General features: G+C 47.9%; 1 protein-coding gene and 1 pseudogene across 1 annotated transcript in view; one reads left to right on the top strand and one right to left on the bottom strand.

The window, feature by feature from the left end:
- The window catches only part of TMEM132B (transmembrane protein 132B), a 367,875-nt gene that overhangs the window by 210,190 nt on the left and 145,082 nt on the right, over positions 1 to 12,603 (bottom strand). The window contains exon 2 of the mRNA XM_041729488.1: positions 7,604 to 8,495. Within this exon, the coding sequence (XP_041585422.1) occupies positions 7,604 to 8,495 (892 nt within the window). The remainder of the gene's footprint in view (positions 1 to 7,603; positions 8,496 to 12,603) is intronic.
- On the top strand, positions 10,179 to 11,421 carry LOC121475825 (annotated as a pseudogene).

Genomic DNA, 12,603 nt, shown 5'->3' with positions numbered 1-12,603 from the left:
TGCTCAGTTTCCTCAAGGGAAATCTGACTTTTATTTGGAGAAAAAATTAATAAAGCTTGGATTTTTGGTGCCACCTGAGTAACATTCACCAAATAGGTTGCTATTTGTTTAAGTGTGAAGGTAAGCATTGAGATTATGAACATCCGAAATGGGGAACCATGAGGCAGGTATGGATTTTGAAGAAGGCAGGCCTGGGTTCTCTCACTTTCTGGCAAGTGACCTAGTGCTTCCCTGATCTCGAAGTCATGGAAACAGGTAGGTTCCAGAGCTGTCATGAGGATGATTCAAGACCACACACATAGAATGTGATGGGAAGTGTGGCACATGACAGGTGCTCATTAAGGAGATGTGGTGGGTATAGGGTCCCCCACAGTAGGTCCTACAGGAAGCCTCCAGAATCCACATAGATGCTGCTGACAGTGGCACCAAGCATCACAGGCAGAATTGCTGCCAAGTGCCTTCCTATATTTAGTCTTACACAGTCATCCTGAAAGACAGGTGCTCTTACCAGTTTTATTATATGAGAGGAAGGCAAGGCTCAAAGAAGTGAAGTAACTTGTACAAGGTCACAGAGCCAGTAAGGAGGAGCTGAAATCTGACCACAAGCCTCACTAACTACTTCAAAAACTTGTCTCCCAAGAGTGTCCCGGGAGCACTACACTCTTTGATCATACTGCCCTATCCACATACATCCTTCGGTTTTCCTTAAGTAGTTAAAAGCTGCCCATCTTCTGCAGCCTCCTCCTCTAGGAAGCCTGCCCTGTTCCTAGACTCCCAGGGACTACACTGGTGTCCCTTCTCTGGCATCACTTCCTGAACATACCACTCCAAGGACTTCCTCTGTACCTTGTCTTTCTAGGTAATGAATGCTTCAAGTCAAAATGTCAGTCCCCTGAAAGCCTTCTAGACCCCCTGAGGGCATAGACAATCTTCCTTAATTTCAGAACCTCGCAGAAAAAGTCTAATGACTTCTTTGGCCATAACTGCTACTGGCTTACTTCTTTATAAACATTCAAATAAGAATGATCAGGAAGACCAAGACTCTGCTATAAGACTCATTTTTAATTGTTTAAAAATCACATTTGGGGCACCTGGTTGGCTCATGTCAGTAGAGCATGCAACTCCTGATCTTGGAGTCATGAGTTCGAGCCCCACAATCGACACAGAGCTTACTTTAAAAAATAAATGAACACTAAAATAAGTCTTTACAAAAACTGCCACATTCTAAGCAAGATTCATTGATGGACACTAAAATTTATGAATGAAAATACAATGGAAGGAAGGATATTTGCATAGTCTCAAAGTATCTTTCCAGATATTATTATTCCTAATTATGGGGGGGGAGGCAAATTTCCAGTGGAGAAATTGGAAAAACATCACTTCAGCTAAGTAACCAAAAGTCAGCATCACTGGGAATAAGACATAACAATTATCACACGCCTCCAATATGACACTCTGAGGACATGGCACTTTGTTGGCTTTTTTACCAAATAGGCACATCCTCAACCTAATCACGAGAAAGTCTTAGACGATCCCAAACTGAAGAACACTCTCAAAAGTAACTGGCCAGTATGCTTCAAAAGTATCAGGTCATGAAAAAGGGGAAAAAAAAAAAAAGACTAAGGAGCAGAATTCAGCACACTAAGGAGATATGACACCTCTGTTTAACGTGGGATCCTGGACTGGATCCTGGAGCAGAAAAAGGACATTATGAGAACAACTAGAAGTTTTTAGTAATGCTGTAGATTGATTAATAATTTATACCAATGTTAATTTTCTGGTTTTGATATTCCTGCTGCAATTGTGTGTGATGTTAGCTTTAGGGGAAACGGCAGTTTTTGTAATTTTTCCCAAGTCTAAAATTATTCCAAAACAAAAGGTTTTAAAAATAAATGAAATTTAAATGCACTGCATTCTGTTTGCTTCCATCATGGCACTTAGCACGGGTTTCAATTATGTATGACTTTGCCCATTGCTTGTTTATGGTCTCCCTCCATTGAGAATGTGAACTTGAATTTGAACATGAGGGAGTGTGAACTCACTCAATACAGCACGTGCTCAACTCCCTTCTCAAAAGAGATCAGGCTGCATGTTCACAGCTGTCTGCAGGTGGAGGATACTTAGAACTTAGTACTATTTTGTTGTTGTTACTGTAATTTATTTTTAACATACCCTTTCATGCAAGCAAGTTATATTGGTTTCTATTCATGGTGTCAAATGTTAGCTTTCCCTTTTAAACATATTTATGAACATTTTGTAAAAGTGACTTGATTTAAAGAAAAATAGTAAATAAAAAGCACAGGAAGGCACATGGATATGACTTGACTTACAAAGGGAGGACACAGTGGCATCTAACACGACAAAAAGAGCCCAAAGGTGGTGTGTGTATTACTGAAGTTCAGAACATACTGACATAGCCCATGTGTAATTAGAAATGATGAATCAGTTCTCATGTTATAGGCAAGAGGACACTCTTACCAGAACTGGAGCCTCAGAGTGTCCCAACCTTCAATATTTATGAAACTCATATATTTACACCATGAATTCATATAGTCCTGACAACTTAAACTCTTTTTCAAAGAACAATGCCTTCAAATTCATTCATTCATCCAACAAATGTTTACTAAGACTTACTATGTGCCAGGCACTGTGCTAGATGCCTTAGGACACATCCAAGGACACAAAAGTCTCTGCCTCACAGACTTCACATTCTAGCAGGAAGAGGTCAACCCACTAATAATAATATATCATGTCACTGACAAAAATACTATGTTCAGAAATCAGAGCAAGGCAAGGGGTAGTGGGACAGGAGTCCAGTGTTAATGGGGAGGGGGCCGGGTGCTTTAGAACACTGGTGGCTACTACTGCTAGAGTAGAAGAATCGTAACAGATGAGCACAAGGAGATGACAGAGCCAGGCCATGCAGGGCCTGCAAGCCAGTGGAAGGACTCTGGCTTTTGCTCAGAGACTTCAGGGGGCAAGGGAAGAGATGGGGAGGCTCTTGTAGAGAGAGAACCCTGGCTTGTACCTGGGTAACAGCAATGGAGGAAGTTTGATTCTGGATATTTGAAAGGAAGAGCCCCAGGGTCTGCTGTCATTCATATGTTGGGTATCAGAGAATGAGAAAAGCCAATCACAGTCATTAGGTGCTTGGGCTGAGCAACCAGAATGATGAGGTAGATGGCTACCAAATGAAACAGAAGAGGGTGCCTGGGTGGGTCAGTCAGTTAAGGGTCCGACTCTTGTTTCTGGGTCAGGTCGTGATCTCAGGGTTGTGAGATTGAGCCCACACTGGGGTCCATGCTGAGCAGGGAACCTGCTTAAGATTCTCTCTCTCCCTCTCTCTGCCCCTATCACCCTCTAAAAAAGAAAGAAGGGGAGGGAAGGAGGGAGGAAGAAGGAAGAAATGGAAGAACCTGCCTGAGCACAAGGTTGATCCATCATAATCACTTAGAGCATACAGTGTCCAGGTCTGTAGACAGGGAACGGTGTCACAGAGAGATTAAGTAACTTACCCAAGGTCACACATTCGGCATGTGGCAGAGGCAGGATTTGAAAACTGGCAGACTGGCTCCAGAGTCCATAATCTTAACCCCCAGGCTCCCCTGCTTATAAGAGGATGGGAGGTCGGCCCAAAAGGCTCTCTGTGCAAGCTGAGAGAGAGCTGTTTTTACAAATCAGGCATAAAGTTTTCCAGAATCTCTCTGAGCCTCAGGGACTTTATATTTGGAGTAGGGAAATTTCACAGTATTTCAAACTTTCTTGGAAGTCTAACAAAGATCTACCTGAGTCCAGCCTAGCATGGCCTGGCCAGCAGCTCTCAACCCCTCCAAACACTTTACTACCCCTTTGCCGAAAGGCTTTCCAATGCATGGGTAGACTTAGATACTAATGTTTAACAGAAACTATTTCAGTATTAGAGAATAATCAACTCAACTTTTGTTCAAACAGGCCCCAACACAATATGCAGTCTGAAATAGCAATGTGGCACGTGAAAACACACACATCTGTCCCCTTCCCATACGTCTTCAGCTCTGAAATTAGATCTCAGCAAATCTCCTGCACATCCACGCTTTGATCCAGAGCTTCATCTGAGCCAGAATGAAATATGTCACATTTCATTCATAAAAGATATGATTAAAACAGACAATCAGTTATATTGGGAAATAACACATTTCCCTAGACCTAAAAACAGTGTTTTATTTTGAGAGACAGTAATATACAAATGGACAATTGCCAGACCAAATGTGATAATAAAACTCCGACCCACCACCTTGCAGCAATCAGGACAAAGAGCCAGACCACAGCCTCTGCAGTCGTCAGCCCTGAAGGGTCTGAATTTGGTGCATGACGGCCAGCGGCCCTTCTTGTCGTCTCTGCTTCCAACTCAGGGCCAGGCAGGAAACGCTGTCAGGTAAGATGCTCACTTCTTGTTAACCTGCCTTTGGTCTCCCTATGCCAGCACCCTCCCACCCACGTGGACCTGGTTTTCCACTATAAGCTCTCCCAGTCCTGCCCACCCTTGAGTCTCTGCCAAACACAAGCAATGGTGATGGACTCCCCCTGGTAGCAAGCTCCGACTACACAGCCGTTGTTTGTTCTCATTTGGGTGATCCCCAATTTCAGTGCGTTTTTCTCTGGCCATGAAATAACACATGATAAGGAGAAGTCCGATCTAGGAAAGCATTAAGATAGGTACCTAGACGCTGACCCAGAGAGGCTGTAGAAATCAGTCCCCATCCAGACACACATAACAGTCCAGAAGAGGGGTTTCAACTGGGAGTCTCTGATCCCCGAATGCAAACCTGGGCCCCACGCCAGTGCTGCCCGCCCCGCCGCAGGGCCTCAGCAAGAAACTCCTAACCTTTCCAGGCTTGTTTCCGCTTCCACAGAACGGATCCGAATGACACCGTGAAGAGCGTCTGTGATGATACAGCTCGGACAATGCACGGAGCCTGGCACACCTACCTATGAAACCGTGAGGTGCGAGGGGCTCCTGGGAGACAGCCGTTCGCCCTCGGGCTCCTGATATGCCCCGTCCTGACCTCGGGGCTGCGCGGGTCACGACCTCAGGGCTGTGAGCGCCGCGCCCACCCCGTGCGTGGGTCTACTTAGTATTTTCTCTCCCCCTCCCCCCACCCCTGCTCATGCTCACTCTAAGAAAATAAATAGAATCACGAAAACGGATAATGTTCTTATTAAAACAAAACAAAACAAAACAAAACAAAAACAGCGGCATCAGTTGGCACCTCCCGCACCGAGACAGCCGCCACCACGGAGGCCCCGCGCCTGCCGAGCAGCGCCAGGCGCACTCACGCGAACTCCCGAACGGCCGCGTGGAGGCGGCGGCGACCCTGCCCGGGTGCCCGCGGGTGGCCAGGAGAAGGGGGCAGGTGCGAGGTGCCAGCGAACTGGGCGGCAGCCAGGCCGGGGCGCCAGAGCTTCCGAACGCGCCCGAGAACCACTGTGGAGGCCCGGGGCGCCGGGGGCGCCAGCACGCATGCGCACGCGAGCACGCACGCACGCACGCACGCACACGTATGCGCGGGCACGTACACGCACGAACGCACGCACGCACGCACGCGGCCTGGATGGCGGCGAGGCCCACAGTTCGCAGACTCCAGGCTGGATGCTTCTCCCCCGGGGCAGCACCAAGGCGCCACAACTGAAGTTTGAACAAAGGTGTGTTGTCCCTCCCCGGCTGCCGCGGCCCCCCACGCCGCGGCCCCCAAGCCCTGGGGAGAGTGAAGCCCGCCTCGCTGATACCCACGCACAGCGGCCCCTCCTCCCCCAGAGCTGAACTCCCAGGGCGGATCCCGACGGCCCATTCCAGATCACAGGGCAGCTTCTGCGGGAATCTGCGGGAATCGACGGTGTCTGCCCCTCGGGGCACCCCCACCCACGTGTCCTCATCGGCCTCCCGCTCCTGCACCCGCACGGCTGGAGGAGGTGCACTCCTGGGGGCAGCATCCGGGAAGGGGCTGCGAGGGAATGAAGGGCCCCGGAGCCTGTCCAGGGCCCCCCGGCCCCCGCTGTGTGACCTCGGGCAAGCGACTAACCCCTCTGTGCCTCAGGGGAACAGGGGTGATGGCAGCACTCCCCTCCTCGAGCCGTCAGCTTTCCGTGACTTAATGCACGTGAGCAACTCAGAATGTGCCCGGCCCATCCTCAGCCCTCGGTGAAAGCGAGCTAGTACCTGTGTGCCATTTCCCCGGCCCGGCCCCCACGCCTGCCTGACCAGCTGACCCACCTCATCTCCCTTTCCTCGGGCTTCTCACCAGCGATGTTTCCGCTACGCCAAGCATGGCGGATAAGTGACAACCACGCCAGCTCACATGGACTTGTAGGGTCGGCCAGGAGTCCTGGGCTCAGTGCTGTAACCGATGAACCATGTCTGCCCTGCCCAGGCACACAGAGGGAATGCGGACGTGCTGCAATCGATCAGCAGTGTCTGCCACGGCAGAGGGCGGGCAGATGTGCTGTAGTCGACTAGCAATGTCTGTAGGGGCAGAAGGCACTTTCGGTGGTATGAGTGCAGAAGCCATACCTTTGCCATTGCTTGGTGTGGAGCAAGCGTCTGATGCTGCCTTGGGCTGAAGGAATCTCTACAGAGCAACAACTGGGCTTTAGACCAAACCAGCCCCAGCACTGCAATGACTAGCACAGGGCTGGGTCCACACTAAGTCCTGACTCAGTTCTCACCAAAACTAACTCAGGAGGCTCCAAACAGACATGGCTAATAAGCCCACCTGGAATCTGCCAAAGCCTCAGGATCCTACTGCAGGCCCGAAGGAGCACACCTCCAGACAGGCGTGATCCACACGTCGGCCTCCATCAGAATTTCTTACTTCTGTTGCACCCACCCTGGTATCTGAGTACCAGGCAAACACCACAGGCTAACTCAGTGAGGACTCTGTTCCAAGACCTTTACCAACTTGAATCTTCACAGCAACCCCGAGACATACAGCCCATCGTTATCCTCATCCGCCGGTGAGGGAACAGAAGTCCAGAGAGGTTAGACGACTCACCCCAGGGCACACAGCTGGGACTGGCAGAGCCGCTGCTGCATCCTACTGCTGTTCACGAAGCTCTGTGAGCAAAATCAGCTAGAGACAGGTTTGTCCCCCGAGCAAAGAAGCTACCCACGTTTTTCAGTCCTCAAACTGCGTCTTCATCATACAGAGACTGGTTTAATCTACTAAAGGATTCTTTACTGATTGTTCACTTTGATGAAAACCTGAGAGGTCGGAGATGTCTCGGGAAGCTCTTTCCTGCAGTTGGAAAGTGGAACTCATTTACAAAGTTTCCACTTAGAGGCAGCGAATCAAGGCAGGCAGTGATAGGTTCAGAGTGTCACCTGCCGGCCTGACATGCTGCTCTCAGAGCACTTGTTATTAATCCTGGCTTCTAGAGAACATAGATGCCAGGCCCACGCCCTCAGATCCTGCTTCACTTTGTCCTCTCACAGGGTCTCTATTCTGTGTTGGTCAGTTTCCTCACTATGCTGGATACTCAGCAGATTAGTAACACCACGTTTTAACTGACAATTCACTGATGACCAAAAGTTGGCTTCCGTTCCATCCCACCCACCAAAGCCACTTACCTCAGAGTGAAGTGGTCTGCCATAGAGCCGCTGGCCAGAGAGACCAGAAAGGTGGCCGTGTCCCCTTCCCGGACAAGGTTCAGGGGTACTGAGATGACCACGTTCTCATCCAGGCTCACCATCGACCACTTCAGATCGTCTTGAGTCGGGTAGACTACCACACTCCCAATCCTCTCCCGGGGTGGAGACACCTGCTGGGGGCTGTCCTGGCCTGAGTGGATGTTGTTCTCCCACTTGCCATCCTCCTCCAGTGGACACTGGCCGGCCTGGTCAGCCGGGTAGAGAGTGAAGAAGAGCTCCATGGCAGTGCCCCCCAGCAGGGCCGGGATCTCCTCCTCCGGCTCCAGGTCCAGCCCCGAGCTGAACCACTCGGGCAGCAGCTCCAGCTCAGCCACACACAGCCCTGGATCCCCTCGCAGCCGACAGCTGGCAGCCACCTCCCTGGCCTCAGGGAAGGCAAACATCTTGACGCACGGTAGGTTTTCCTCAGGGTCACTGTCGTCCCAGTCCATCCCCGTGATGTAAAACAAGGTCTGCACTTTGGGTCTGTTGGAGTAGATGGAGCTGTCAAGGATGTGGGATTTCAGCTTCCAGTTGAACGGAAACTTCTCCATGTTTCCAAAGGATGCAGAAGTCAACATGAACTCCTGGGGGATTGTCTTCTCTGCTGAAAATGGGCCATAGCTGGCATTGATGGTTGGGGGGTTCCTGGCCCGGTAGATAAAGAAGGACTCCACCCGGGCCTGCAGACTGGAGTTCCTTGTGACGTCCTGGTTGGCTTCTTTAAGGAAGAAGGCCTCCTCTGCATCAGCAATGTGGAAGCTTGTGGGCAGATAGGCAGGGAGCGAGGAAAACCTCTGCAGGCTATCCACAATGCCTCGGCTCTCCGTCTCTGTGCAAGAAAGTAAAGGAAAGGAAGAATAAAGGCCGGGCCATGCGAAGCCAGGAAACTAACAACAGTGCAGTCTACACCCACTGCTCCAGCAAACCACCCCTGGCCCACAGGGCCTCCCCTAGCCTCAGCACAGGGTTCTTCAGGAATCTTCCAAAACAGCCAGTGTCGAGTGGGAAGGAGCTCATGTACCACTGATCCAATAGACTTTGGCTGCATAGTCTCCCCCCTTCTCCACCCAAGGGAAAACATCGCCTCCTCTTACTCTCCAAAGACCCAGGCTCAGAGGATCACAGCCTCTTTGTTAGGTCACCCCACAGAGAGGAGGTTGTGCACCTGCAAAAGCCCACCCAAGCCAGTATCATGCCATCATATAGGCCATGCTACCACTCCATCATTTGATAGTTACGCTTCTACTCATCCACCCAAGATGCAGCATCTAAGTGAACATTCAGACATCTCCATAATTCTTATTGAAATGAGGGTGAAACTATGGCTCAGCGTTCCCACTTCTAGAAAGCTCTCCTTCTGAAAACCTAGTGGGACTGCGCAGAGGTTGATTTATCTGCAAGGATGTTCATTGCAGCATCATTTTGCATTTCCCACAAACAAACTTAGGAGCACATGTGCTGGAGCCAGAGGCCTGGATCTGAATCCCACCTCTGCCTCTTCCTAACTGAGCCACTTGTGCAAATTAGTTTAACCCCTCTGTGTCTCAAATGTCCTCATAAATATGCAAGATGTAAATGCAAGTTCTACATTGTTGGATTAAGCATTAATGAGTTAGTAATTATGAAGCACTCAGAATACTGCTAACACACATAAATCTCAGTCTTTACCTGCTATTGTTACTATTATTACTATTTATTAGTTGAAAACATTCTAAAGGTTTATCAACAGGAAACTAGATAAACCACAAATTTTTACAGTGGAAAAACAGGCAGGTGTAAGAAAAATAAGGTAGAGTTACATGGACATACTTTAAAAATGTCCACAATAAAAAAAATGTCCACAATATGTCACTCATTAAGTATAAAAAATTATAAATGTATCCTCATCCTACTTGGATTTTTTTAAGATTCCACATGTGTTTGTCTGTGTGGGTAATGTATATACATGTTTGTGTGTCTACAGAACCAAAGAGAAAGGGTTTTGACATCTAGATTTCTACTTTCTTTAAATTTGTTACCACTATGTATTATTTTGTTAACTAAAATATATACATAAACATGTATATGTGTATATGTAGACATCTATGTATGTGTGTGTGTTTCTTTCAGTGGGAAAACACAGACTTCCAACCAGCTTTTTCAAACTTAAGAGAGGCCACCAGGAACCAGGCCAAGAACAGACAGGGCTTCTTCTCTGCCCTAAAATAATAAATCTCCAACCCTAGAGCCAGTGCAAGAAGAAATGCAACCAGGCAGCAGTGTTTAAAATGTAGCATTGGGGGTGAATAAAAGGCAAACAAATACCACTCCATAGACTCTAACTCCTGGTAACTTTTTTTTTTGCAGCCATTACAGATTCACAAAATATACTTTTCTATTGATTTAATTTGGGGACCCCTTTTCAGGCCTGTGCTTGGTGAGCTTTCCTTGCCCAAAGGATGACAAAATTGTAATTAGGAGATTGGGGAGGCTCTACAACTGGGGACGCTCGCAGCTTTCAGCACCCGCCCGCCCAGCTTCCTTCAAAATGTCTCCTGTTCACTAAATTCTCTGCAAGCTCAGCTTGGAAGGCGATCACTTCACGCCTCCAAGTGCATACGAGTCAGTCAAAGCATATACGAATTTTGATGCTGAGTGTGATGCTGCAAACACTGAAACAGCCATCAAGACCAAAGGTGTGGGTGAGGTCACCATTCTCAACATTTTGACCAACTGCAGCAATAAACAGCACGTTGCCTTCGCCTACCAGAGAAGGACCAAAATTGAACTTGCATCAGCACTGAAGTCAGCCTTGTTCAGCCACCTGGAGACCGTGATTTTGGGCCTATTGAAAACACCTGCTCCATATGCTTCTGAATTGAAAGCCTCCATGAAGGGGCTGGAGACTGATGAGGACTCCCTCATGAGATCTGCTCAAGGACCTACCAAGAACTTCAGGAAATTAACAGAGTCTACAAGGAAATGTACAAGACCAATCTGGAAAAGGACATAATTTCTGACACATCTGTTGACTTCCGCAAGCTGATAGTTGCCCTTGCAAAGGGTAGAAGAGCAGAGGATGGCTCTATCATTGATTTGATTGATTGACCAATATGATTATGGACTGATTGACCAATATGTCCGGGATCTCTATGATGCTGGAGTGAAGAGGAAAGGAACTGATATGCCTTGGTGGATCAGCATCATGACCAAGAGGAGTATGTGTCACCTCCAGAAAGTATTTGAAAGGTACAAGAGCTACAGTCCTTATAACATCCTGGAGAGCATCAAGAAGGAGGTCAAAGGAGACCTGGAAAATGCTTTCCTGAACCTGGTCCAGTGCATTCAGAACAAGCCCCTGGATTTTGCTGACTGACTGTATGACTCCATGAAGGGCAAGGGGACTCATGATAAAGTCCTGAGTAAAATCATGGTCTTGGGACGCCTGGGTGGCTCAGTAGTTGAGCATCTGCCTTTGGCTCAGAACGTGATCCTGGATTCCTGGGATCGAGTCCCGCATCGGGCTCCTTGCATGGAGCCTGCTTCTCCTCCCTCTGCCTGTGTCTCTGCCTCTCTTTCTGTGTCTCTCATGAATAAATAAATAAAATCTTTAAAAAAAAAATAGAACCATGGTCTCTCACAGTGAAGTGGACATGTTGAAAATTAGGTCTGAATCCAAGAGAAAGTACGGCAAGTCCCTGTACTACTACATCCAGCAAGACACCAAGGGCGACTACCAGAAAGCACTGTTGTACCTGTGTGGTGGGGATGACTGAAGCCCACCACAGCATGAGCGTCTAGGAGTAATGCCCCTTTGTTTCCAGCTAACAGTTCTAGAAAATAGCTTGTGACTAACAGTCCCCTTATGTCAGTCCCTGTGAAGATGGCATTAGCATAGCCCCCTCCCCATCCTTATTTTAGTTGCCTAAGCATTGCCTGCCTCTCATGTCTAGTCTCTCCTTTTAGCCAGAGAAATGAACATTCCAAGGAGTTGGAAGTGAAATCTATGATGTGAAACACTTTGCCTCTTGTGTACTGTGTCATAGCAGATGAATAAACTAAATTTTTAATTTTAAAAAAAAAGGAGACTGGGGAAAATATACAACCACGTAGGGATGGATGCATCCATTCTCCGAGAAGGTGTTCAGGACGCAATTTCTCCACAAAACACTGCGTGATCTCACTAGCATGTGTAACCTAAAATAGTGAGATCCTTAGAAGCAGACAATAGGACAGTGATGGCCAGGAGCTGGGGTTGGGGAGAGGAAGTGGGGAGGTGTTAGTAGTCAAAGGGTACAAAATTTCAGTCATGCAAGATGAATAATCTCTGGAGATCTACTGTAGAACATGTGACATGGTTAACAAATCTGTGTTGTATGCTGTAATTTGCTAAGAGGATAGATTTTTTTTTAAGATTTATTTATTTATTTATTCATGATAGACACAGAGACAGAGAGAGAGAGGCAGAGACACAGGCAGAGGGAGAAGTAGGCTCCATGCTGGAGCCCAACGCAGGACTTGATCCCGGGACTCCAGGATCGCGCCCTGGGCCAAAGGCAGGCGCCAAACCACTGAGCCACCCAGGGATCCCCGAGGATAGATTTTAAATTAAACAGAGACACACACACAGTAGCAATGCAGAGGTAATGTATATGTTAATGAGCTTGGTTGTGATTATGTATACATGAGTAGTTGTATCAAAGCATCAATTTTTATACCTTAAATATATATACTTTTATATGTTGGTGAGGAAGGTACGAAGGAAGAGAGGGAGAGAAGAAGGGAGGGGCTTTTCAAGTGTCGTCAATATGGCCAGTCCTGTCTCAGATTAATTACTGGAGAAGCAGGCTTATTACCCACCCACTCTTCTAATTATCCATCTAACTATATTTACTACTCATTTGTCTTATTTCCACCACTGTGTCATGTAGGGCTATCACAGGGACAAGGCAGATGTG

Source organism: Vulpes lagopus, chromosome 14, assembly GCF_018345385.1.
Source record: "Vulpes lagopus strain Blue_001 chromosome 14, ASM1834538v1, whole genome shotgun sequence".
NCBI classification, from domain to species: domain Eukaryota; kingdom Metazoa; phylum Chordata; class Mammalia; order Carnivora; family Canidae; genus Vulpes; species Vulpes lagopus.
Note: the sequence above shows the minus strand (reverse complement) of the source record. Positions and strands in the feature narration are given on the sequence as shown.